This window comes from Talpa europaea, assembly GCF_964194135.1.
Source record: "Talpa europaea genome assembly, chromosome: 9".
In the NCBI taxonomy this organism is placed as follows: domain Eukaryota; kingdom Metazoa; phylum Chordata; class Mammalia; order Eulipotyphla; family Talpidae; genus Talpa; species Talpa europaea.
The window spans coordinates 101222161-101249691 of NC_140076.1; the positions used below are offsets into that span (position 1 = coordinate 101222161).

Below are 27531 nucleotides of genomic sequence, written 5' to 3' on the forward strand. Positions count from 1 at the left end.
CCGCCCGCGCCCTGGGAGGGGAGCTGTGGGCCGGGGGGGGTCTTGAATGGGGAGCCCGGGCTCCGGCCCTGACACCCGGTTGATGCGCCCGGCTGTCCCCCGCTTGTGTCCTGCCCAGGTCTATCCTGTCCGACAAGACGTCCCGGAACCTGTTTTTCTTCCTGTGCCTGAATCTTTCTTTCGCTTTTGTGGAACTCCTCTACGGCATCTGGAGCAACTGGTAAGCAAAGGGGAAAGGGCTGGGCGGAAGCGGGGTGGGGGAAAGCTGTTTGCTTAGTGCCACGTAGCTGCTCTCCAGGAGGCTCAGGTCTTGCCAGGCCACCCCCTCAGCTGGTGGCTCCTTTCTCCTGGCCACGGCTGGTGGCCTGGCTGCAGGTCTCAAGATCCAGGGCCCACCTCTTGCATGGTTCTTAGGATAGGGGTCACCCACCACCACTTGGCCCCGCAAGAATGTTATCATCCCCTATTCGTTTTGGTGGAAAAACTGTTTTGCCTCTGCACACCTTAGCTTTGCTCTCTTTCTTCCAATTGGGAGAAACCTGTTTCTTGCCTCTGTGTGCAAGAGTGTGCCCTGCCTCTCTGGGGGGGAGTGGCATTTGGATTTCACCCTTAGGATTCTGAGAGGGACTCTTTGAGATGTTCTACTTCATTTGTTATTAGGTCTTGGTATGCAGAAGAGGTCTATAAAGGGATATCCGGAGAAATCTGTGTCGTTCTTTTCTTTCTTTAATTTAATTCTGAAACTGTCTCATGATTTTCCTCTGGTCTTGACTGCAGGAGCAAATCCCATGTCTTTTTTTTTTTTTTCAACTTCTGTTTCTTGAGTCATGGTTGTTGATATCACCTTTGGGTTTTGTTGTGTTTTTTTTTTTTTTTTTTTTATTTTAAACTGCTTTGGTAGAAGTAAATCTAGAGTAAGGAAAATGAAGTGTTGCTCAGGTACTTGCTGCTGAATAATTTACAAAATAATTTGTAAAATTGTTTAGCTCACTGTAAGACCAGACTTTTAGATGTGGTGATTCCTCTTTAAGTCTCATACTCATCGAGAATCTGATCATAGGCAAGACTCAAATTTTTTAATAAAACCTCAGGGTGTTCTTGGAATAGGTCTTGGACCCCAGATTGAGAATCTGTGCCATCTATGCTTTATTTCCTACGAATACTTAGTCTCTGTACTTTAAAATTCATTTTCATAAAGTTGCTGTCCTTGAGCTTTATGAGATTGAACAATGACATTACATAATATTAATAGTTTTGTGATTATACTTATATATGAAAAAGTGGACCTCTTCAATTTAAACATCAATTTAACTTTATTCAAAATATGCAGCAAATTGCAAGGATATAAAAACATGTTACAATATAGTGAAGTCCTTACCTATACATTGTAACTATTTTGAGTCCTCTGGGAATCAGATACATGTATCTGAAAACTTTTTTAAATTCTGTAATGTTAACACCCTTCCATGTATTGTACATGTTAAAAAATACTATATTGTCTTATTGGAATAATCTTGCTTTATTATAAATATATTGATAATATATTTTATATTTTCCTCTGAGGGTATGTCTTTTTGGCATATATATTGACTGTATCAAGACTATTTTGGCTTTCATATGCAGTTTTGCTACTGTTACTCTGTTTTGCAAGGCATTTCACTGTCATCTTTCATTTCATGAGTTATGTGAAATATGTTGTTTGGAGGATTTATATTTGAAGTGGCTAAACCACCTCTTTTGTGGAATGTTAGATAGGTAGCAACTCTTTTGATCCAGAGAGATCTGTCATAGAAATTCTGAAAACCGTTGTTTTCCAAGCCTTTTGTCAATATGTATCATTTCATAGGGAAAACAAATGACTTGCTTTTCTGCCCTTAGGTGGTTTCTGCCCTTAGGCGCTCTTTGCCTACCTTTACTGGTTTTTATTGTGCTGTCTTCCAGATTTGAAATCTAGGTTTGAGACAGGTCTCATACCTAGATCATTCAGCAGGTATTTACTTTTCATATCCACATATTCCCCCAAATTAGTTTTTTATCTTGGATTGAGAGTACAAATGTGTTCATATTGAAGCCTTAGCAAATTTAGTGTTTGGGCTTTTTCATAATCAGGCTTTCTGTGTCTTTAAATAAGACAGAAATTTTTAGTTCTTTTTGTTGATTGGTCAACAGTTTCTTCATATGACTGTTATCTGTTCCTGAAGACTTATTTAGAGATTATGTTCTTTGAGTAAATTTCTCATCAAAACTTTTATTTGTCATAGTCAATTCTATGTTCAGTTTTATTCAGTAAAAATTAAATTTCAAGATGTAGGGATGTGACAAGTCAAGAACTTTAATTTTTTTCTTCTAGGGGATTGAAAGTGGATGAAATATTAAATTCTTCTTTTATAGAAGTTAGGAGGAAAATGGTAGGAATAATATATGTGATCTTTCTTTCTAGGATTCTTTTCCATTCAGCTTCTGTTGTCATTTCCTTATTGTTGAGTAACTATTTAATCTCAAGGTAATGTAGTATAAGAATGTGGTTTTGTATCATGTAATACAAAGCTTGTTTTCCAGTTAAACAAAAAGCCCTAAATAGTGGTTGTTTAAACAAGATAAAGCTTAATTTCCAAGATGGCTGTTAAGAGTTCCAGCCATCTCTAGCAGCAGGATGCCTTTAAATGGTATAAACAATGTCTTTTAAGGAGATTCATCTGGACACTAACATACAGTGCTTTCACTTACACTTCAGTGGCTATAACTTTATAATGCATTCATGTCTTTATAATGCATTCATGTCTTGCAAATGTCATCTTTGTTCTAGTCAGCCAGGTACTGTGATCAAAGTCAAGGATTCTTTGCTAAGCAAGAAAGGGAATATGTAATATCAAATACCCAGTTAGTGTTCTGTGTTCTTCATTGTCCCATAAATTCTATATACAATTGTTTTTACAAATCAGAATCCAAAAAAGATCTACGCATAGTACTTGGTTGATAGGTCTTGAAGTCTCAATTTACAGGGTCTCTTTTTCCTTTTTGCCTCCAATAGACCTTAAATAAAATCCTTTCCAAATATTTCTTTGCTGTATGTTCTGTTCACATTTATTTATTTTGCTTCAGTGATTATGTCCTTTATGTCCTAAGAAGTTTTCCTTACCAAAGTATCATTAGAGTGGTGTTCTTATAAAAAATTTTAAAAGCACTTTTTTTTTAGAAATTGGCAGTGTTTAAAGATGGAACCTAAAGCAATTAATTTAGCTACCCATTTTTCTTTATCAAGTTACGTTTGTTGTACAGATTATATAACCTTATATATATCTTATGCAGCCTTCATAAGGAAACTTTAGGCAGGTGGTTTAAATGGTAATTCATAATCAGAAACATTTGCTAATATTGAAAGTGAGTGATAAATTGTCATTCCTCATCAGAAGTGTTTTGATACAAGACATGTGAGCAGAAAACTAGAAACAGTTTTTCATGTAAGTTTGCCGACATTGTTGCTGTTAAGTAGTTTTCAAATCATGATACCAGGTATAAATGAAAAGATCTCATATCCCAGTGCTTTAAGAAAACACCTTGTCCTACCTCAGAAAAGGGAGTCTTTTTCAGTATATTGCATAATATACTCAAAATAACATTTTAATGCAAATAATATTTATTTAAAATTTAAATAAAAATCTCACTTTGATGAGTATTAAAGTTGCTATGCTATCTAAAGTTGCTATGCTATCTTAGCTTCTTTAAAAAGGAGCTGGATTGCTATAGTATTCTGAGGTTTATCACTTTTCTCCTATTAAAGCAATATTTGGTTCCATTAAAATAAATATAAAGTTGTTGTGAGAAAAATAATGTGTATAATAAATAGGCTAGGGCTGTTAAGACAAAAATACCACAAACTGTTAGCTGTAAACAACAAACATTTATTTCCTTGTAGTTCTAGATGCTAAAAGTTTGAGATAAAAAATTTAGCAGGGTTTGTTCCTTTTGAGGTTTAATGGTTATCTTGGCAATCTTTTCATGTTCCTTGGTAGCATCACCTGATCTGTAGCTCACGTGCATATGGTAGTCTCCTGTGTCCATGTCTATCTCAGAATTTCCCCTTTTTGTAAGACAGTAGTCACATTCCATTAATGACCTACTCAGTAAATTATACCTGCAGTGACCTTATTTGTAAATAAGCTAAGGTACTGGAGATGGAGCATCTTAACTTATGAATTTGGGGGAGAACATAATTCAGCCCATAACAGTGTCTTACTAAATGTTTATATAGATCTATAAATCAGTAAATATTTTTATTTATATTTATTTAGAAAGAATATCCAGCCTTCTGCAATTAATTTATAGTCATTTAAAAATAAACCTATTAAATAGGAAGACTAATATATTTACTGAAATTGACTTTTACTTTGTGAAATTCCGTAAAGTCAAGACACAATAATGGAAACAGGATGGGCAAAAACTCCATTTGTCAGAAATTATACAACGGTACAACTATAACATTTTATCAGAATAGGGAGTTTTCTTAAACCAAAATTTAAAAATTACCATCTTGATTTTTCTTATCATCACATAGAAAACAAAATCATAAATAATGGCTTTTTCAGAGGTTTTATAACTGCAGAGCTATTCTTCAAATGTGTCTCTCATACCTCAAAATATAATAAATTTGGATTATTATTTTCACTGTTACAAGTTATTAAGGTCCAGGTGTTTTATGGACTTTCATGGTTTTATGGTGAGCTAATTATGCCAGGAGAAATCTTAACAAATTTAGAGAGTTTGATCAATAACAGGACTGTTATTTTGTCCTCAAGTATTAATTTTCTCATTTAGTCTTTTCATTTATTCACTCATTCTCATTCTGCCTTAAGTGTCTGATGAGTATAGTTAGTACTTAAGCTGTCTTATGCAGCTATATTTGAATAAAACATACAGGGTTATTTATTATGATAAAATTTAAGACATTTTTCCGCAATATGTTAATGATTTGAGAGAGATTTATGTTATTGTACCTTTTTATGGGAGTGAATAATGTGTTTCACTTCACTTTCTAATTTTATAGTTACTGTAAATTGTGAGGAAATTTAAATTGGAATGGAATGTAAGTGGAAAATAACTCCTTTTCTAGTGCTTTTTCTACTTAGCAGAGCAACGATTTTGAATTTTAGTTTGTAACACTTAACATTTGTGAAGATTCCTGTAATTAAGTGTTACAGGTCATGCTGAGAACACCAGAGAGTACAAGATATTAGTAATAGTATATTGACTTATTAATAATAGGAGTATTGATGTGGCTGGCACTGTGATAAGTGTTTCATATATATCGACTAAGTTATTATAAATTATGGTACCTTGTACTATTACGCTCTGGAAGTGATGGCTAATTGAAGTACAGAGTAGTTAAGCAACTTGATAATCACAAAACCAGTAAATGAGAATTAACTGGGCTTTCAACCCAGATACTCTGACTTCAGAGGTAATACTTTTAACCATTCTGATAAATACTGAGCTGCTGATGTGCTTGTTTTCAGACCATTTTTACTGACCCATCTTCACATTCACTGATTTCTTTGTTCAGTTGTGTCCTGTCTATTGATAAATCAATTGGAAGAATTCTTTGTCACTGATGCTTTGTGTTTTGTTTTTCTTTTGTTTGTTTTTGGCATTTCCAGTTAATCTTTTTTATATATATCCCATTTCCCTCCTGAAATTCCTCATTGATTCATGCATTTTGTCACCTTTTCCATCTATCCTTTAACATATTGTAGTATAGTTCCCATACCTAGATCAATATCTTGGTCTGATTCTGTTGGCTGCTTTATCTCTTTATAATGAATTATTTTTCCACCTGTTTTTTAAAATTTTTGATCAAAGGCTGGTCATTGTGAGTAAAAACAATATATTGAGGTAATAATACTTATGACTAGAAAGAGGCATGCCTCATGTCTGGCCATTAGTTGCTCAGGCTTTTGTCTTCTCCATATGCAGTCTGTAGGGTAAGTGAAAATTGTCAGGATTTTTCCACCCTCCTGCCATTAGCATTATTGATAGACCCCTGCGGTCCTACATGTGTGCCTGATGGCAGACACCTGGTGTAGGGTGTGGACATGCATAGGTGGGCACACCTGGGCTGAGAGACTGGCCATATAAGGGCGGTGTCACGAGGACTCCAGCAGTAGTGGCAGCAGTGGTAGCAGAGAAACAGAGACCACAAGAGAACTCAGAGAACCCAGAAAGAGTGAGGATTCACCAGGGGCTGGGAGGTCTGCCAGCCTCCTGGCCCTGTGGTCTCCCTGCCTGCCGTGTACCTGGTTACCGCACTACAAGTGGTGGAAACAGCTCAGTAAAAGCCTGAGAACGCCACTGAGGGCTCCAGGACTCTCCTTTACCTGTCTGCCCGGATCTTAGAGATCCTGCTCTGTGCCTTGCTTGCACCACAATGTGTCACAGAAGCTCTCTTTTCCTGGAGTAGAGCACCCTTGTCCCTTCCCCAACTGTTGCCCCCCAAACTGTAGATTGGTATTGCTTGTTACTCAACGCTAGCTGGGTTTGTAGTGAGGGCTCTTCTTTAACTTGACTCACCCTCAATCTTAGGTAAGTGCTTTGAGCCTAGATCTTGAGAATCAGGCTTCCCCCCGCCCCCCAACATTTTACCCCTCCTTTCATAACAACCAAACTCTGCGTGAATGTGTCGATGGTCTTGGATGAGAGTGAGTTTCTTGCTTCTTCACTAGTGGTAGCAAAATATCTACCTCATGTTGATGCAGAAGCCTATCATCCCCAGTGAAATTTCCTAGCCCTCCATGTGTGGCTTTTTTTTTTTTTTTAAGTGTTTACTCTAGCATGTATCTTTAACTTATCACAAATAATATGTCACTTCATGTATCTTGTAAGAATCTTACAGTGATATACTTCTGTTTCCTCCTGTCTTTTGTGCTAATGTGATACTTTTCACTTTGACTTGTTATTAATTTCATAATATAGCATTCCTATTTTTGCTTTATATCAGAGGTTAGCTAACTTCTGCACTAAGTAGTAGAAAGTAAATATTTTGGATTTTAAGGACTATATCGCCTCTCTCAGCTTTGCCATTTGCTGATGTAGCACAGAAGTAGCCATAAACAGCTCATAAATAAATGAGCATAACTATGTTCCAATAGAGCTTTATTATAAGAGACAGTGATCCAGGTTTGGCATATATAGGCCTGGTTTCCCAAGTTCTGCCTTAAACAGTAAATTATCTTTTTTTAAAATATTGATAGCTTTATTGAGATACAGTCACATACCATAAAATTCACCCATTTGAAGTATACACTTGATTGACTTTTAGTATATTCAGATTTGTAAAAGCATCACAACAAATTTACATTGTTGTTACCCCAGAAGGAAACCTTACTACCCCTACTCATCATCCTCTAATTTCCTCATCCCTTGCTAAATGGTACTTCAGTGCTACCAATTCTAGGTAACTGCATATCTTTATACATCTGTAGTTTTTCTTATTCTGGGCATTTCATATAAATGAAGTCATATAGTATATGATGCTTTGTGACTGGTTTCTTTCACTTAGCATAATGTTTTTAGGGTCATCTATGTTCTACGTGTATCAATATTTCAAATAATATTCCAGTAGTATGTGAGGGTTCTGGTTATTCACATCTTTACCAACATTTGTTTTCTTTTTATTATAGCCACTATAGTGAGTATGAAGTTGTTTCTCGTTGTGGTTTTGATTTGCTTGTCCCTACAGTGCAGCTAATGATGTTGAGTATCTTTTCATGTGCGTATTGACCATTTGTCTGTTTTTTGGAGAAACTTCAGACCATTTATTCATTTTAAAATTAAGTGTTTTTATTTGTTGAAGTTTTAAGAGTTCTTTGTATATTCTGAATATAAGCCTTTATCAGATAGATGATTAACTGGTGTTTTCTCCCACGTCCACATTGTCTTTTTACATTTTTACAAGTGCACTTTGAGGCACAAAAGTTTTAAAATTTCTTTGATATCCAGTCTGTGTTACCTGTTTTTTCTTTTATTGATGGGCTTTTGGTGTCATATAGAAGAAGGCACTGGCTAGTCCAAGATTGTGAATATTTTATCTGTGTTTAGGTCTTTGATCCGTTTTGAGTTAACTTTTATGTGTGGTATGAAATAAAATTTCTAAATAAATTTTTACATGTGGATATCCAGCTGTATCAACACATTTTGTTGAAAACATTATTTTTTTCCCTACCATTGAACTGTATTAGTATCACACCCTTGTCAAAAATCAGCTGAACACAAATGTGAAGATTTATTTTTGGACTCTAATTTCTATTTCATTGAGCTGTATGGTTATCCTTGTGCCAGGGCCACACTATTTTTATTACTGTAGCTTTGTAATATGTTTTGAAATCAGGAAGTATGAATCCTCCAGCTTCATTCTCCCACCCCCATATTGTTTTAACTCTTTTATATACCTTGCTTTTTCATATGAGTCTCAAGATTAGCTTGTCAATTTCTCCATCATCTGGGATTTTGCTAGGGAGTAAGTTGAATTTGTTGATCAATTGGGAAGTATTGCCAGTATTTTCTTTCCCATAAAATGAACATCTTTTCATTTATTTAGGTTTTCTTTAATTTCTTTCAACAATATTTACTAGTTTACAGAGTATTAAGTTTTACATTTTTGTTAAGTATATTTCTAAATACTTTATTCTTTATAATGTTATCATAAATTGAAATAGTGTTTTAATTCATTTTGTTCACCACTACTGTACAGGAATACAGTTCATTTTTTTTTAAATAATAAATTTTATTTTTATATTCCCCCATACAATTGAAAACCCCCCATTCTGACCTCAATCCCTCCCCTCCCAGTCCCCACCCCCCAAAAAGTGTCTCTGGTTCATAGTTTTTTGTTGATTTTGATTTTCACTTTCTTATAGTTATTCATTTTCCTGGTCCCTTATTTAAGTTTTCTAGATTCCTGCTATGAGTGAGACCATCCGGTATTTTTCTTTTTCTTTTTGGCTTATTTCGCTGAGCATGATCCCTTCCAGCGCCATCCATGTTGCTGCAAATTGCATGTGTTTATCTTTTTTGAATGCTGAGTAATATTCCATGGTATATATGTACCACATCTTCTTGATCCATTCATCTATTTTTGGGCATTTGGGCTGTTTCCAAAGCTTAGCTATTGTAAATAGTGCTGCTATAAACTTAGGGATGCAGGTGCTCTTTGGAATTGATGTTTCTGTGTCCTTTGGGTAAATACCTAGGAGTGGAATTGCTGGATCATATGGAAGCTCTATGTTTAGTAGGTCCAGAAATCTCCACACAGCTCTCCATAGTGGTTGGACCAGTTTGCACTCCCACCAACAGTGTAGAAGAGTTCCTTTTTCTCCACACCCTCGCCAACATTTGTTGTTGCTAGTTTTTTTAATATGTGCCATTCTCACATACAGTTCATTATTTTACGTTGATCTTGTATTCTGCAACCTTCCCAAACTCATTTATTAGTTCTAATAGTTTCTGTAGAGTCTTCAGATTTTTTACAGACCAAGTCATGTCGTTTCCAAATAGAGATCATTTTACTCCATCCCTTCCAGTCTGGGTGTCTTTTATTTCATTTCTTGCCTTGTTAGATCATCTAGTACAATATTAAGTAGACATGGCAAGAGTGGACATCCTAATTTGGTATCTGATCTTAGAGAAAAACAATCAGTCTTTAAGCAGTAATGGTGTTAAGTCTTTTTGAGTGCTTTTGTCATAAAGAAATATCAAATCTTGTTGAGTACTTTTCTCTATTGGGATGATTATGTGGTTTTTGTCCTTTTTCCATTGATATATGATATTGATTGGTTGTGGTGTATAGGAAATTTCTGTGTATTTGAAAAATATATTAATTTATAGTTTCTTGTGATTTCTTTTTCTGATTTTGGTATCAAGTAATACTGACCTTATAAATGATTTGGGAAAGATTCCTTCATATTCTGTTTTTTGGAAGAGTTTGTACAGAATTGATACTCAATGTTTTTTATTTGGTAAAATTTGCCAGCATAGCAATCTGGGTCTTCTTTGTTAGAAGTTTTAAAATGAATTCAAAATCTGTTGGCTTTTAATAAACTGTATTACTTTTTGTCAGTTTGGCTAGATTATTTCTAGGAATCTCTCATATTTCCTCTGAATTATCTAATTGGTTGGCATATAGTTTTTCACAATATTTCCTTATAATCCCTTTTATTTCTGCAAGGCCAATAATAAATTCCTTCTTTCTGGGCCTCCCCAGTGGTGCAGCGGGTTGAGCACAGCTCTGTGAAGCTGTCCGCAGCCCCTGCAGCGCCTGTTGGATTCCGGCCGGCTGGGAGAAACCCACATGGGGCGGCAGACCTCTCCTGCCTCGCCTGCTGCTCCCCCTCAGCAGTGTCTTTGGTCCGTCTGCCTATTCTGTTCCCCACTCTGTCTGTGGTGAATCCTCTTACCCTCCCGCACATCTGGCCTGTACCCCAGTTCTTGTATAAATAAATAAATCTTGAAAAAAAAAATAGGGCCTCCGTGGTGGTGCACTGGTTAAAGACAGCACTATCAAGCTACTGCCAGCAACTACAGCGTGAGTTTGATCCCCTGCCGGCCAAGAAGCAACCCACATGGCACAACAGACCTCTCCTGTCTCGCCTGCTGATCCCCTCAGCAGTGTCATCGGTCCATCTGCCTGTTCTATTCTCCACTCTGTCTGTGGTGAATCCTCTCATGTCTCTCACCTCTGGCTTACACCCCAGTTCTTGTATGCATAAATAAATAAATATTTTTTTAAAAATAAATAAATTCCTTCTTTCATTCTTGATTTTCATAATTTGAGTCTTTTTTCTTGGTCATTCTAGTTAAGGGTTGTTAATTGTTGGTAATTTCAAAGACACCCCCCCCCTTTTGGTTTGTATTTTTTCCTACTTTACTATTCTCACTTATCTTTTAAAGATATTAAAAGTAAAAAAAAAAATTCTTTTATATTTATCCAGATTTATCCTTTTTTTGAAGATTTATTTATTTATCTATGCATACAAGAACTGGAGTACAGGCCAGAGGTGTAGGGGATGAGAGGATTCACCAGAGACAGAGTGGGGAACAGAACAGGCAGACTGACTGAAATACACTGCTGAGGGGAGCAGCGGACAAGTCAGGAGAGGTCTGCTGCACCATGTGGGTAGCTCCCTGGCCAGCTGGGGGCTCGAGCTTGTGCTGCAGTGGCTGTGGACAGCTTCATAGGTGGCGTCTTAACCCCTTGTGCCACCAGGGAGACCCCATATTTATCATTTTTAGTGATTTTTTTAATACAAATCTAAATGTTCATCTGATATCATATTCTTTTTTTTATATAATGTAGATTTTTTTTAAGATAGATTTATTTATTTATTTATTTATTTATTTATTTATTTATACGTGCTAGTACTGGGTACAGTCAGAAGCGCGGGAGGGTGAGAGGGTTCACCAGAGACAGAGTGGGGAACAGAACGGGCAGACTGACGAAATACACTGCCGAGGGGAGCAGTGAGCATGACGGGAGAGGTCTGTCATGCCATGTGGGACCCTCGCCGGTGGCTGGGGATCGAACCAGTGCTGCAGAGGCTGCAGGAAACTTCACAGCCCAGCACTCAACCGCTGCGCCACCAGGGGAGGCCCTGATATCATATTCTGATTTGAACAACTTACTCTTTAGCTTAGGTTTTTTTGGCAATAAATTCTCTCAGCCTTGGTTGTCTGAAAAGTTTTTATTTTGCCTCTGTTTTTGAAATGTATTTTGCTGAATTTTAGTTTGACACTTTTTTTCTTTCAGTAATTAAAGACATGCTCCATTACATTCTGGCTTAAGTAGTTTCTGATAAAAATTATGCTGTATGATTAATAGTTCTTTCTTATCCAGTTTTTCTTTTTTCCTGTTTTCAGGTTTTCTTTCTCTTTGATAGTCAGCAATTTGTAGAGTATTGTGGGGAGTTTTTCATCCTGCCTGGGATTCATTAAGCCTTTTGATTTGTGATTCCTATTCTTGCATTACTTTTAAAAAATTAAGCATATTCTCTTTAACTACATTTTTACCCTGTTCTTCTCCATAACTGAGAATCCAAATATATGTATTTTAGTCTTTGTGATAATCTGACAAGTTTTTAATGTTTTGTTCTGTGTTTTGCATTCTTTTTTCTCTTTGTTTTACTTTGGATAATTTCTTTTGACCTGACTGATTCTTTCTGTGTACTGTCCATTCAGAAACCCATGTCTGTTGTTCTTTGTTTTCAATATTGTGTTTATTAAAACATTTTAATATATATTTGATTCTTTTATAATTTCTATCTTTATGGTTTCTATCTTTGTGAAAAGACCCTATTTACTCATGAATTTTTCCAAGCTTTATACCACACCCTTTAATCAAATTTGTTTCAAAGTCCCTCTCTGATAGTTCTAATCTTCAACCATTTCTGGTTCGGATTTTGTTAACTGCTTTAGCTCTTAACAGTGCTTTTTTTTTTTTTTTTTAGATCTTGTTATGAGTGTTATAAATACTACTGAGTGCTAGACATGTTTAAAAGAAAATAAACACCAAGGTTAATAGCACAGGCCTAACCCGCCCCCCTTTTTACCCTCCATGTGAAAGTAGAACATTGCTTTTTGTATGATTGGTGGATTACTTCTTGGGTGTGGGAATGCTCAAAAAATGATCCATATAAATTAATTGTAATAATATTCCCAAACCCAAAAACTAACCTATCTAATCAAGCAAACAGTAATGTTTTTCTACTTTTGGTTAGCAGGGAGAAGTTGTATTTATGTCAAGAAAAGTGCATATCTGTTTTTGTCAGGTTATTAGTTGGGGAGACAGGGGTTTGAACCTATCTGGTCAGTGGTTGAACAGATTTTGTTTTGTTAGCACAAATTCATTGCAACATGCCACTTGAATTTTTTTTTAGTAATTCCTGCACCTTGTGATTAATGTGGGATTTGGAATCCTAAAGGATTTTTTTTCTGTGTTCTCACTACACACTCAGCTTTCAGTAAGCCCTGCACACCTGCCCCATAAGGGAATCTTTGTACTCTTGCTCAGCTCTTAGCTGTAGATTGCTATTGTTCTTTAATCAAGGTTTTGGAGGAGGAGGAGGTGGAGGAGGGAGAGGAGAGGGTATTTAATTCTTCTCTTACAGGTTTAGTATTAGGCAGGTTCTTTATACCTGAGTACCAGAGTGGGTATTCCTAATGTTGCTGTCCCTTCCATCATGCCTCCCAGCAGCCTTGTGTCAAAAGAAGGAACTAGAGTCCTGGTTCTGTTCTAACAACAGAGGACGTTTGCTTTGAAAGACCCTAAGTCCGAGCTCACTTCAGCCTTGCTGCCAGTAGCAGATTTTTTTTTTCTCTCTAAGTGGCAGCTGGGCTTTTCCTTGGGCAAAAGGTGTGAGGATATTTCAAAAATTATCCTTAATATCTTTCTATGTATGTATATCATTGTTGTTTCTCTAAAAGATTAGTTCCTATGAGCAGAGGCTGAATCTTAGATTTTGAAAGGATGACTACTTACTATTTGGTTATTATTATAATGTGCCGATGTGTCTGTTCTTTTCCAGCTTAGGCTTGATTTCCGACTCTTTTCACATGTTTTTCGATAGCACTGCCATTTTGGCTGGATTGGCAGCATCTGTTATTTCAAAATGGAGAGATAATGATGCTTTCTCTTATGGGTAAGACTTTTAAAAACCCTTTTTATTGAAGTATAAGAAACGTAGAAAAATACACAAATCTCACAGATTGAACTCAGTTGTATAACTTGAACCTTTAAACTCTCCTCATGCCTCCTTAGAGTTCCTTCATACTCATCTCCCTAAGGCTATTCACTTTCCTAACTCTGTGCATTAATTAGTTTTGAACAGTATATAATTTGAATCTGTAGTATGCACTTTTTTTTGCATCTGAATTCTTTTGCTTTGAGGTAGAGCATCTTGATTTTACCAAAGATTTTTACTTAGATTGTTATTACCTAGGGGAATTCCTCAATTCTTAACTACTTTTTTTTTTTTTTCAAGAAGAAAAAGAAAATGTTTCAGCATATAAAAATGGTTATATTTCTTTTTCTTCTTTGAGGGGATATTTTACTATTAATTTATTTTAAATTATCTCTCCTAATGGTTTTATATCATCCTCTTCAGCTCTGCTGTTACATAAAATATTTCTCATAGTCTTTCTGAATTTGATCAACCAAATATTTGGAGAGTGTTTTTTATGCTGAACTAGATTGCAAAATCTGTTCTTAATTCTGAGTCAAGTACCCTTAAAAGCAACTTTTAGTTTTTACCACCTCTGATTGGGGGAAGCAATGGATTTTCTATTATTGGATTTACTTTGCCTGAACATTTTTTATTCTGAGCTCATAGAATATTTTCCAGTGTAATTGTATTAATGCGTAAGTGACACTCAGGACCTTTCTCCAGCCCACACTCTCTTTTTCCCTCTCTTCCTCTCCTGCTTACTTGTTGCTTCTTCCCCTCTTTTTATCCTCCCTTTCCTCTGTCTGCCTCTCCTGTGTGCTCTCTCATTCATTCTGTTCTTCCTCTGTCCTCGTCTCTGACTCTTGATCCATCCTCAAATTCATCTCCTCCTTATCCCTCCTGAACTCCCCTCCCCTCTAACTTGTTATTTCTTTCTGGATACTTGGGCTCATAATCTTTCTCCCTGCCTCTGTGTTTTACTTTCTCCTCTCCCTCTTCCTCCCTTCCTCACATCTTTTCTCTTATTCTTTCTTTTCTCCTGCTAGCTTCCTCTCCTCGTTTCCACTGCTTCCTCAGGCGCTTTCTTTTTCTTCTCTCCTCTCCCATGATGTCTTCAGGTCTAGTTCCCTTTTCTCTCCCTTAACCAGTCTCTTTTCTCCTCCTACTGATTCTCTTTCCCTGAGCTCTCCCTTACACACAGTCTCTTATGCCCCCTCTTTCTCTTTTTTTGCTCATCTCTCACCCCTTCCTCTTTTCTCTCTAGCCGTGCTTTTGTCTTGAGCAAGCACACACACTCTTTATTTTACACATGCTCTTGTGCTCTTCAGCTATGTATTTAGGGCCCAGTGTGAGTCAAATACTTTGCTAGTTCTGATGATATGAAGATGAATAATACATGACTTCTGCCTTGGAGGAACTTGTGGTTTAATGGCGAAACAGTTCTGTAGAAATGCCACAATTAGGCTAAGACTAGGGATAGTCTGAAAAAAACCTCAGTTCTTTATGTTAATTATAACAGACTGTCTGCAAAAGAGGAAATAATATGTGGAATCTGAGCGTCATCAAAGATTTTTACAGATTTCTTTATATAAAATTCATCTTTGTGTCTTGTCATAGTCCTATTTTTGAAATAGCAATGCCAGCATGAAAGGTAATAGAGATTCAGTAGGTAGGTAGATGTGTATGTTGGTACTTACGTACACATGTGCATCTACCCCTCCCCTTACAGATTTCAGATACCATCATGCTTATTAGGCAATAATACATTCATGAATTATATATTTTAATTCCAAGCTCTTCAAGTCAACATGGTCATTTATAAAGGCAAATATATCTAGTTTCACAAGTTGTTTATTTTAAAGGGAAACCAAGTTTGAGCAAATATATTAAGTTTAGTTAAATTACTTTAGTCCAACAATTAATCAGAATTTATGAAGCAGCCAGTAAGCTAAGGCATTAGGGACCAAAAAAATGACTGAAAAACATCCCTGCCTTTGATCTGGAAAAGTAATGGAACTTAAAGACAAAGTCTTTCAATCAAATATTAGCTGTGTGACTAGGAGAGTGGGTTAAAAGATAGTGCTTTTTATTTGGTGGGGCAGAATGATATGCTGATAAACTACATAAATTCTTAAGCGTGGATTTAGGAAAGCAAGTTGTGAATTCTTTGACTAGTGACCTTTTTTCTCTTGAATAACAACTATATGTTTTGGCAAATAATGTTATAAATTTATTTGCATTGTTAGAAGGTAGAAATATGCTTTATTTCTGAGTATAGATGCTATGTTAGAATGTTCTTGATAGGGCAAACTCCAACATAATGAGACAGAATATATTTTGAAGAGATAGTTTTCTTTACACTAAAAATTGCATTATTTAGAAGTTGACATTGAAAGCTAGAAAAAGCAGTATTTTTGATGTTCCTCTCACATTGTTTAAGCACCAGAGTGATTAACTTCTGTCAGCACCCTTTGAATAACGTTTGAACATGTAAAACTACCAAGTTAAAGTTGTTTCTAATGACTTTAACTAAACCAAATATGCCTCATGGAAAAATAAAATCTTTCCCCAATGCTTCACACACAGGTAGGAAGCAGAAAGCTTCAGAAGTCCATGGAGAAAAAGACAGGTATTTTAAAAAATAGTTTAATAAGAGTTCTGTGAAGCTATAAATGATTCTAAAATAGGTAATTGAGAAGTTTTTGCTAAGTTTATTAATTTTATAGAAAGCATGATAGAAATATAAATCTCAAGTTGTTTCTGGGATCATTCAGAAATAATTTTATTTTCCTTCAGATCAAAGCTACACTTTGAAAGTATGTGAAAGCTAAAAGGTACAAAGTAGAAAACAAGGAGTTTTTAGAAGAGGATTAAGTTATAAAAACCCTTTTCAAGCTCTTTTCTTCATCTTTTATCTGTGGATCCCTTCCTTCCCTTGCCCATTGTCTGATCTTATTCTTCCTTCTCCAGTGGCAACTTGAGATTTACATTTCTGTGAAGGTTCTTTCTAAACCTACTTACTCTAAGAAGGCCTTTTGATTGGCCTGTAGAAATCTGTGCATTTTATGGCATTCTGCTATTAAACATAATTCGTAATAATTAAATTTCATTTCCTCACTTCTGCAACAAACATACAACATACTGTGTTATAAATACTGGGACTTTGCTGGCCACTTATAACTATTTATATAATATAGCTTACAATCTGAACATATGTAAATTTATATTGGATTTTTGAGAAATAATAATTAGTTGTTTACTTTGCTCTTCTTTAGGTATGTTAGAGCGGAAGTTCTGGCTGGCTTTGTCAATGGCCTATTTTTGATCTTCACTGCTTTTTTTATTTTCTCAGAAGGAGTTGAGGTATAGTAGATAATGACCAGAATCAGTAAATTGCATTCCTGTGTGAAAATGTTTATTAACTAAAGATACATGTTTAGAGTTGTTTTTTCACACTGTCATTAAGTGTTTATTGAGGGCAGTCTTGGATGAGATAAAATATTGTGTGTACAGGGAAAGCTTACAAAATTGTTGAACAAATTAAATATATGTGAAACTACTGGAAACTGAAAACAAGTAAGAGTGCTTTATAAACTGTGAATGAAGTGTTGACACTTTGAAAAGTAAAGATACAATCTGGGTAGTGAGGTTCCTTGGGAGGAATTCTTAAAATAGAAACTGAGAGTTTTGTCAATGAATCTTTAATATTTGGTTTTTTTAAAAAAAAAAAGGAAAGAGAAAATTTAAAGAGTGAGGAACTTAAAATGAATGACAGTATTTTAAGATAACAAGGAAGGAGTAGTTTTAGATAAAAATGTATGCTTTCAAATTTTTATATTTTAAAACAGTAATTGTTACCTTTTCTACAGTATGTAAGCACTGATTTATTTCTATAAACTGTTGTGGCAAATATTTTTGGAATGCTTTTAATTCTGAAAGTGAACAGTTTGTAAAAGTACATTTTGTTTTTACCAGTAGATCAATCAGAAATAATATCAATGCTATTTGTATTATGTGTTTTCTAGAGAGCATTAGCCCCTCCAGATGTGCACCATGAAAGACTGCTTCTTGTTTCAGTGCTTGGGTTTGTGGTAAACCTAGTAGGAATATTTGTTTTCAAGCATGGAGGTCATGGACATTCTCATGGCTCTGGTATGATGGTTAGAACCCTTTTTTTTTTTTTTTTTCATTTTCTCATTTCCATCATAATTATTCGCTTTTGAAGATCTATTGATAATTTTAAAGTTAAATTCTATTTTGATTTTTAATAACAAAAGTAAATATGTTAATATGCTCAATGTCTCCTGAATCATCCCTCCCATATCTCCTCTCAGTGCCTTCTTGAGTTATATATGTTATCTCTTTGGTGTGGATCCTTCCAGACAGCTTTAGCTCATCTGTTTAGCATAATACCATTTCTGTAAAACAGCTAAATAAACATCAAAACACAAAGCAAATCTTAGTCGATTTTAAATTAATAATTGCACTGATAATTTTCTAACGAGGAGCTGTCCTTAAATGTGGTGGTTAAACTATACTCATTTAGGTCTGCAATCCATTTTGAGTCAATTTTTATGTATGTTGTGAGGTATGGGTCCAATATCAGTTTCTTCTTGTGTGTAGATATTTCAGTTTTTTAGTCCCAATTGTTAAAAAGCTTTTTCCCAATGAATTGTCTTGGCATCCTTGTGAACAATCAATTGACAATAATTGGAAGTTTATTTCCAAACTCTCAGTTCTGTTTTATTGTTCTGTATGTCTATCCTTAAGCCAGTACTGTGCTGTCTTGATTAAAGTAACTGGAGGAAGGTTTGAAATCAAAATTGGAATTCTCCAACTTTTTTTTTTCTTAAGTTTGTTTTAGTTATTCTCTGTCATTTTTTGTATTTCCATATACAATTTAGGATCATCTGATCAGCTGGAATTTGCTTGGGAACTGAGTTGAATTTGGAGATCAGTTTTGGAAGTATTATTTTAAGACTGTCAGTTCTTCTGACCCATTAACATAGGATGTTTTTCATTTATTTATAGCTTCTTTAACTTCTTTCAACAATGTTTTATAGTTATTAGTGTACACATATCACTGTTTTGTTAACTTTATGCCTAGACTATTTTTGGCTGCTGTAATAAATAGGATTGTTTTCTTTGTTTCATTTTTGGATTGCTTGTTGCTAGTACATAGGGACACAATTTATTTTGGTATAGTCATCTTGTGTCTTGCCACATTGCTAAAATTGTTCCTTATTCTACTGTGTTTTTTCATGGATTCTTTAGAATATTCTTGTCCTTTTCCAGATTTTAAGATGTAAGTATTCAGATGTTCTTATTTAAATATGATGTTAGCTGGGTTAGCAATGGGGGTTTTCTAAATGCTGTATATCAGATTGAGGAAGTTTTCTGATCCTAGCTCACTGGGTATTCTTACCATAAAAGGATAGTAGATTTTGTAGATGACTTATTTTTTCTTCAATGATCAATTTTGATCATCTTTTATTCTATTAATATAGTATATTGTTTAATTTTCAGATGCTAAAATGCCTTTACATTCTGAGGATAAATCCCATTTAGCCAAGGTTTATGATCCTTTTTCTATATTGCTGGGTTTACTTTACTAGTATTGCATTGTGAAGACATTTTTGTCTGTATTATTAGGTAATATTGGTCTCTAGTTTTCTTTTGATATCTTTAGTTACAGTTGGTATTCGGGTAATACTGGCCTTATATAATGACTTGGGAAATGTCCCCATCTATTTTTTAGCTTGGGGTTGGGGGAATTACTGGTACTAATTACTGGTACTCTTAAAATGCTAATTACTGGTACTCTTAAAATGTTTGATAGAATTCTCTAGTGAAGTCATCTGAGTTATCTTTGGTAGAACTTTTTGAATTTTGAATTCATATGTTTTTGGCTTATTACTGGTCTATTCAGATTTCTATTTCTTCTTGTATCAGTTTAAACAGTTTGTGTGTTTATAAGAATTTGTTTATTTCATCTAAACTATCTAATTTCTTGCCTTGTTCTTGTTTATAGAATGTGTTTTATTTATTTCCATAAGGTCAGCACCATGATATCTTCTCTTTCCCAATTTTAATAATTTGTACCCTTTCTCGTTTTTTCTTAGGCAGCCTGGTTAAAGCTTTGTCAGTTTCCGAAATTTCCTCTATTGGTTATACTGATTGATCATTCTGTATTGTTTTTCTCATCTCTATTTCATTTTATCTGCTCTGATTATTATGTGCTTTCTTATTGTTTTCAGTTTGGTATGCTTTTCTAATTTCATAAGATAGAAGATTAGGTGATTGATATGAGATCTTTCTTTTAGCATAGGCTTATACAACTATAATTTTTGAAATAAGTATTATCTTACCTTGGTATGTATATTTTGGTATATCATGTTTCTGTTTTTCTTATCTCAAAGATTAAAATTCTTAAAATTTCCCTTGTGATTTCTCCTTTAATCATCAGTTATTTAGGTTGTGTTTAAATTTTTGTATTTGCGAATTTCTCTGATTTTATTCAGTTGTTGCTTTCTAGTTTAATTCCATTGTGATTAGACAACATACATTTTATGATTTAATTTTTTCAAATTTATTGCATCTTGGTTATGACCTAGCATTTGGTCTATTCAGAAATATTCCTCTGCACTTGAGAAGAATTTAAGTTGTGCTGTTATTGGGTGGACTGTTCTGTAGTACCTGTTGTCTAATTTGGTCATGTTTCCTTGCTGGTCTCCTGACTAATTGTCAGATATTTATTGAAAGTAGGATAATGATGTCTCCAGTTGTCATTGTTGAATTTATTCATTTATTGATTGATTGATTGAATTTATTTTTCCAGTCAGTTCTTTTAGTTTTTTGTAGCTTGCTGTTCAGTACATGTATGCTTATCATCAATATATTTTCCTAATGAATTGAGCCAGTTATTCATTGTTGTTCTTTTTCTCTCAAATTACTTTTGACTTGCAGTCTATTTTGTTAAGTATTAGGATAGTCATTCTAACTTTTTTCTTTTACTGCTAATGTGGGTAGTAATCTTCTATCCTTTTACTTTAAATTTATTAGACTCTTTAAATCTAAATCTCCTGTAAATAATCTATAATTGGATCATTGTTAAAAAATCTATCCTGACAATCTGCATTTTAATCAGGGTGTTTGGACAATTTATATATTGTGTAATTACTGCTAAGGTAGCATTTGCATCAGCTACTTTAATATTTACTTTCTGTATCATCTGTCCTTTTTGATACTCCTCTTATTTCTCAATTCTGATCTTTTAAATTTGCTAGTGTAACTTAATTCTCATGTTGTATCTTTTATTTTACATATCTTTTAAATTATCTTCATTGTTGTCATGGGGTTACAAATACCATATTAACTTAAAACAGTCTAGCTCAGATTAATAATAATAATACCTACATGTATTTATAAACCCATCAATACTTTCATAATTATTGCTTTGTGCAATTATCTTTTAAAACATATAGAAGAAGAAATGCATTATAAGCAAAAAAAACCTGTATATCTTCTCCTTGATAATTAACTTTACCAGTGCTCCATATTTGTGTGAATTTGAATTATTGCTTAGTGTCCTTCCATTTCACTTGCAGGGAATGTTTATATGGAATGTGGAAATGCCTAAATTTCTGCTTTATTTTTAAAGGGGAGTTCAGTTGAGTTTAGAATTTTTGGTTGAATCTTTCTAACATTTTGATTTTTCCAAGAAATGACTGGTTTTCTGGCGTTCATGGTTTTTGTGGAAAAGTCAGCAGTTAATCTTATTCAAGTTCCTTTGTATATAATAACTCATTTCTATCATAATATACAACTTTCAAATTCACTAATTTAACTGTGTCCCAGATATGATTCTCCTTGAAGTTTTACAACTTGGTTGGAGTTTCTGAGCTTTCTGAATATGTGAATTAGTATTTCTCATCAAATTTGGGAGATTCCATCTATTTCTCCAAGTATTTTTGTCTCTTTCTTTTCTCTGTTTTGGAACTTTTGTTTGACTTAATTTGGTACAGTTGGTATTTCCATGGGTCTCTAAGACTGTTCTTTTTTTTTTTTTTTCCCGTTGCTCTGAGTGAATAATCTTTATCAGTCCATCTTTGAGTTTGCTTTTACTGAAGTTTAAGTCTGTTTTGGGGTCCCTCTAGTGGATATTTTATTATGTTTTTTAGCACCAGAAATTCTACTTGGTTCTTTGTAATTTTATCTGTTCATTTATCTTCTCTCCTTGATGTTCATCATTGCTATGCTTTTGTTTTTTATACATGGTTTCCTTTAGTTCGTTGAGCATGTTTATAACTGCTTTAAGGACCTTATCTACTAAGTTCAAAATCTGGATTCCTTTCAGGAACATTTCATTGCTGCTTTCCCCCCCCCCCCCCCCCAGATGTGTGTGACATACTCTCTTCTTTGAAATTCTTTTTTGTTGTTGTTGAAAAATTAAGTATTTTATATTATAATGAGTCGTATCTCCTCTCAGTGTTTGTTGTTTTTCTTGTTGTGTGACTTCTTTAAACTAATTCACTTCCTACAGTTTGTGACCATTGAATTATTGGAACTGAATTCTGAGTCTAATAGCCACCACATTGAGAATAGAGATTTTTTCCAGGGAACTGCAAGTCTGGACCAAGTGTTTACCATTGTCTGGAGAGGGTCATTTCAATAAAGCTTCAAAAGAAATTAGGTCTCTCCAATTATCAATTGCTGCTTCTGACTTTGGGTTACTTTGAGCTAAGCTGGGTCAGAAAGCAGAGTGAGGATAGATTTATTTTTTGGCTTTGGTTAATTGCCAGAGTTCTGAAATGCTTAATTTTTAGTTAAATTGTTGCTTTAAAGGAAGAGAAGTAATTTGCCAACATTCCTTCTCCACCATTCTGGATGCTCCCCATTATTCATGTTTTTTCATATAATACAGTGCTGACTTGGATTTACTGGTGTTCAGGAATTTTGTGACTATAAGTGATTTTTGGAAGTCTCTCTATACTGGAATAGCTTGCATAAGATGTTTCTTTGATGACTTAGTTTTCCATCTACTATGGAGAGAGGATTCTGCATTATTTTGGTTTTCCTAAGGTTTCTGCCATCTTTAATGTAGTTTTACAAAACATTTTACCAAATGCAGCAACTTCCTGCTCCTGTTTCAGTACAACCATGTGCATACATTTATAATACGTGTAAGAGTATTTTGTAAAATTTTGGTCAGTATTTTTGTCTGTGTTTTCTACCACTTTATCCTTAATGCCTAGTACAATGTCTATAATATAGTGTGTCCCAAATAACTATTTCTTGAATGATTGAATAACATTATCTACTCTCTGTATTTCTGAGTACTTCTCACTGTCTTCATCCCCAATAAATCTATTTTCTTTCATTTCCTTCCTGTACTCTGTAATAAGAACTCCGTCAGTATGGTTTTAATGAATCTATAATACTTCATTATGTTAACATATATTAGATTGAATCTGATTTTAGAGCCAATTCTTTTCACTAATATCAGTATTATTGTGACCTTTTATATAGTGCATTTTGACATGAAGTTTTGTTCTAATACTCCATGTTTTTTAGGACATGGACATAGTCATTCCCTCTTTAATGGTGCTCTGGATCAAGCACATGGCCATGGAGATCATAGTCATAGTCATGGACCAAAGCATGGTGCTGCACATAGCCATGATCATGCTCATGGACATGGACACTTTCATTCACATGGTGAGTTGTGCTTGAAGACTTTCAAGTAAAAAGACTTCCAAATAAACAGAAATTGTATAGAATACTTTTCCTAGTTGAAGTAGTCTGTAGAAAAGATACTGCAGTCAACTTTTTTTCTAATAAATTAGGCAAAATGGTTCACAGACCTAGCATATTTTTAGTATATAATGAAATCAACTTGGTTGAAGGCACTGGATGTAGCTTTTTCCCCTCAATTTCATGTTAAAAATGCCACTATTTTAAATGAGTCGATGAATGAGGAACACTTGCATTTTAGCAAAGGGAAATCATAATCTTTAAAAGTATGGTGAAGCATTTACTGCCATATATAGGTATATAAAATGTGATTTTAATTTTTCACATTTTTATTTGATGGGTATCACCTGATAACTCCATGTTCCTTTAGAAATTAAATTCCTGCTTTACTCTGTTGAATGTATTCAGTGGCTCTTGGTGATCTGAGAGCCACTATCAACCATTCAGAAATACGTAAACAGTTAAAAATTTTACCGCATACTGTTTGTCCTTGGGTTCTTTTTCCATTCTGTTTTTTCTTATAATTTTATAATGAGTATTTTACAGAGTTATAATAATGGGGAATTTTATAATAATGGAGTGTGTTATGTCTGAAATTTAATTGTACACATTATACTTCTTAACTGAAATATATAAATAAATTAAAACTTTTTATTCCTAGAAACATGAGACTTTGCATAAACATAAGACTTTTTACCCTGTTTTTATTCCAATTCTACTTTCTGTTGAGTTGATATGGTAGAAGGTGGGAACAGTGTTCCCCATGGCAATTCAGAGATCCAGGTTTCTTCCTTTGATGGGATTCTTAGCCTTTGGACTCTATCACTGGAATCTCTGTACCTAACTGGAGATAAGAATACATAGAAAATCATGTGGGACATTCTTATGAGCCTGAAAGTAGTTTATCTTTCATTTCCTTCATCTATAATTCAGTTATATATACCATTTTATCAAGGGAACCTGGGAAATGCAGTTTAGTTGTTCACCAAAAGGAAGAAGTAGTTTAGTAAGCAACTTGGCCACTCTCTACCATAGATAATAAATTTTATTTCCAGAAAGACTTACCTGTTTTACATAGATGGGAATTATGTTGTCTTGCAGCTACTACATTAATATAGCTGAATACACCTTCAAAATAATTGTGTCAGAAATGACTATCTATGTGGATCTGTTATCTCTAGATAGAAATCTGATATCTTAATCAGGAGCTGGATTTTTAGAACAGTTACACTTTGACTGTCAGCAGGGTTATTCAAGGTAGCAGCATCTTTCTCACCACACAGCAGTGACATATCCAAACAGAAATCATTGTCCAGCCATGTTTCATACCTCTTTTGGCATTGTTACAGTGCTCTGTCAAAGCTGTATTGACAAGAGCGTGTCAGCTCTTTAAGTATATAGGTGGCAATATTTTTTCATTACTTCATCATAATAGCAAAATGAAAAAGTATTTTGGATCTCTCCTGTGTGAAAAGCATGCAACATCCACCTATCAGTAGAATCTTTGGAAAACCACATAATTCATTTATCCTGGTTTCATTTCTAAGACTCTTACAAACTTTAAGCAGACTTGTTTTTTTCTGAATTTTCCAATTGTAAAATTAGCTTTGAAGCTATATAAGGTGTGTAATGAATATTAGAAGACTTTCACAATGATTTTAATTTACTGTGGCTTTTTTTCCCTCCAATTTGCTTGATACAGTAATTTTCTATACTCTGTACTGTTGATACATTTTTAAATTGCTGTCTGTCTCCATTAAATTACTATATTAAAATATAACTTTATAGGTCTGATGTGGCTATATAGTGATGCAGCCTTCGCAATACATTTGAATGAAAAGTATTCTGAATTGGAAGAATTGAATCAGGAGTTAAAAACATGTTTTAAAATTATTTAACTTTCTACAGATGGTCCCTCACTAAAAGAAACAACAGGACCCAGCAGACAGATTTTACAAGGTATGACAAACAATTTGTATATGTCTTAGTTTTCTAAAACTGATTTCATAGTTTTGAGTTTATCTGAAGTTTTTCTTCAAGAAAATGGTATCATGGTATTTATGTTTAAAATGTTAGCCTTACTCTATGGGAACTACACCTGAGGGACTGGGGGAAGCAAATATTGTTTAAAAATGAACAAAGAAGGGCCTCCCCGGTGGCGCAGCGGTTGAGCGCTGGGTTGCGAAGCTGCCCGCGGCCTCTGTGGCACCGGTTCGATCCCCGGCTGCTCCCCAGCCACCGCAGGAGGGTCCCACATGGCGCGCAGACCTCTCCTGCCGCCCCTTGCTCCCCTCAGCAGTGTACTTTGGTCCTTCTGCCTGCTCTGCTCCCTGCTCTGGCACTGGTGAATTCTCTCACCCTCCCGTGCTTCTGACTGTACCCAGTGCTTGTATAAACAAACAAACAAATAAATAAATAAATCATAAATAAATAAAAATACATGCCTCTTTTAAAAATAAATAAATAATGAACAAAGATGCAAAAATTTTTAAAAAGTTAAAATAAATAAATAAATAAAATGTTACCCTTCCTAATGATTTTTAAATCTATTCCATTAGGTATATTAGCACATATTTAAATGTTACTTAACTGTTTCCTCAGATTTAATGAGATTAAAATATTCAGGACACTATACTATTTAAATGATATGCATGCCTATGCTTATACTAGCACCGTAGTAGTATGTTTGCCTTCATTTGATTATTAAATGATTTTTCCAAGAATAATAATTAATATGTATTTGGAAAATTTGGGAACTAAGAATGCAATGCAGACAAACCCATTAAGATGCATAACACCAAACATGAATCCTGATGTGAATTATCAGTTGACAATGTCATTGTAGTTTCATTAGTTGTAACAAATGTACCACTTTGGTAGGGAATGTTGACAATGGAGAAAGAGTATGTGTGGGGAAATACCTGTTCTTTCCATTTAGTCTTGCTATGAGCCTAAGACTGCTCTAAAAAGTAAATTATATTGTGCCCAAAAAATAGATGACTGTATCAAGAGGATGTGGTATAATTATACGATGGAATACTATTCAGCAATCAAAAAAGATAAATTCATGCCATTTGCAGCAACATGGATGGAGCTAGAAGGGATTATGCTCAGTGAAATAAGTCAGAAGGAAAAAGAAAAATATCGGATGTTTTCACTTATAGAAGGAATATAGGGGAACCAAATAAAGGATCAGGGGAAAAATAACAATTAAAAAAACTAATAGGCAGCTATAAATCAGAGACATTCTGCAGGCACAGGGGAGGGAGAGGGATCAAAACAGGAGGGAAGAGCACAAAGGCCTATGGCAATGGTGCAGAGGTGAATTGGTGATGGGAATTCTATGGGGACTACACTGATAGGAGAAAGCAAACATTGTACAGAAATGAACAATGATGTAAAATATATATAAATAAATTACATTAAAAATCAAATGATCGTCCAAAAAAGGGAAGTATATTATATTTTTAAAAATGAAATGCAAGATGTAAATGAGACTTGTCTGTATCAGTGCAAAATGAGACTTGTCTGTATCAGTGAACATCAGATGATGCTACCAAAGTAGGAATTTGTCATTTAAAGCAATATGTCACATAGGCAAAACACTACGATATGCACATCAAAGACATCTTTACAGACACATCACCCAAAGCAGTGATAGTGAAGGCTTAGATAAACAGCTGGGACTACATCAAATTAAAGAACTTCTGCACAGCAAAAGAGACAATAACAAAAACAAAGAGAAACCCCACCACTGGGAGAACATTTTTGCACACAACACTAATGATAAAGGACTGATCACAAAAATCTACAAAGAGCTTATGAGACTCAACAAAAACAAAGAAAATAATCCAGTCAAAAAATGGGCAGAAGAGCTAAAAATGGGCAGAAGAGGTTTTGAAACCTCTTCTCTGAAGAGGAAATGCAAATGGCCAACAGGCATATGAAAAAATGTTCAACATCACTTGTAATGAGGGAAATGCAAATGAAAACTACAATGAGATACCATCTTACACCAGTGAGAATGGCACATATTAAAAAAACTAGCAACAACAAATGTTGATGAGGATGT

General features: G+C 34.6%; 1 protein-coding gene across 1 annotated transcript in view; it reads left to right on the plus strand.

The window, feature by feature from the left end:
• Positions 1 to 27531, plus strand: part of SLC30A7 (solute carrier family 30 member 7) — a gene marked incomplete at both ends in the record, with an annotated part of 57626 nt that overhangs the window by 173 nt on the left and 29922 nt on the right. The window contains 6 exons of the mRNA XM_084242097.1: positions 119 to 220; positions 13569 to 13682; positions 16982 to 17069; positions 17732 to 17858; positions 23280 to 23423; positions 25368 to 25418. Of these exons, the coding sequence (XP_084098223.1) occupies positions 119 to 220; positions 13569 to 13682; positions 16982 to 17069; positions 17732 to 17858; positions 23280 to 23423; positions 25368 to 25418 (626 nt within the window). The remainder of the gene's footprint in view (positions 1 to 118; positions 221 to 13568; positions 13683 to 16981; positions 17070 to 17731; positions 17859 to 23279; positions 23424 to 25367; positions 25419 to 27531) is intronic.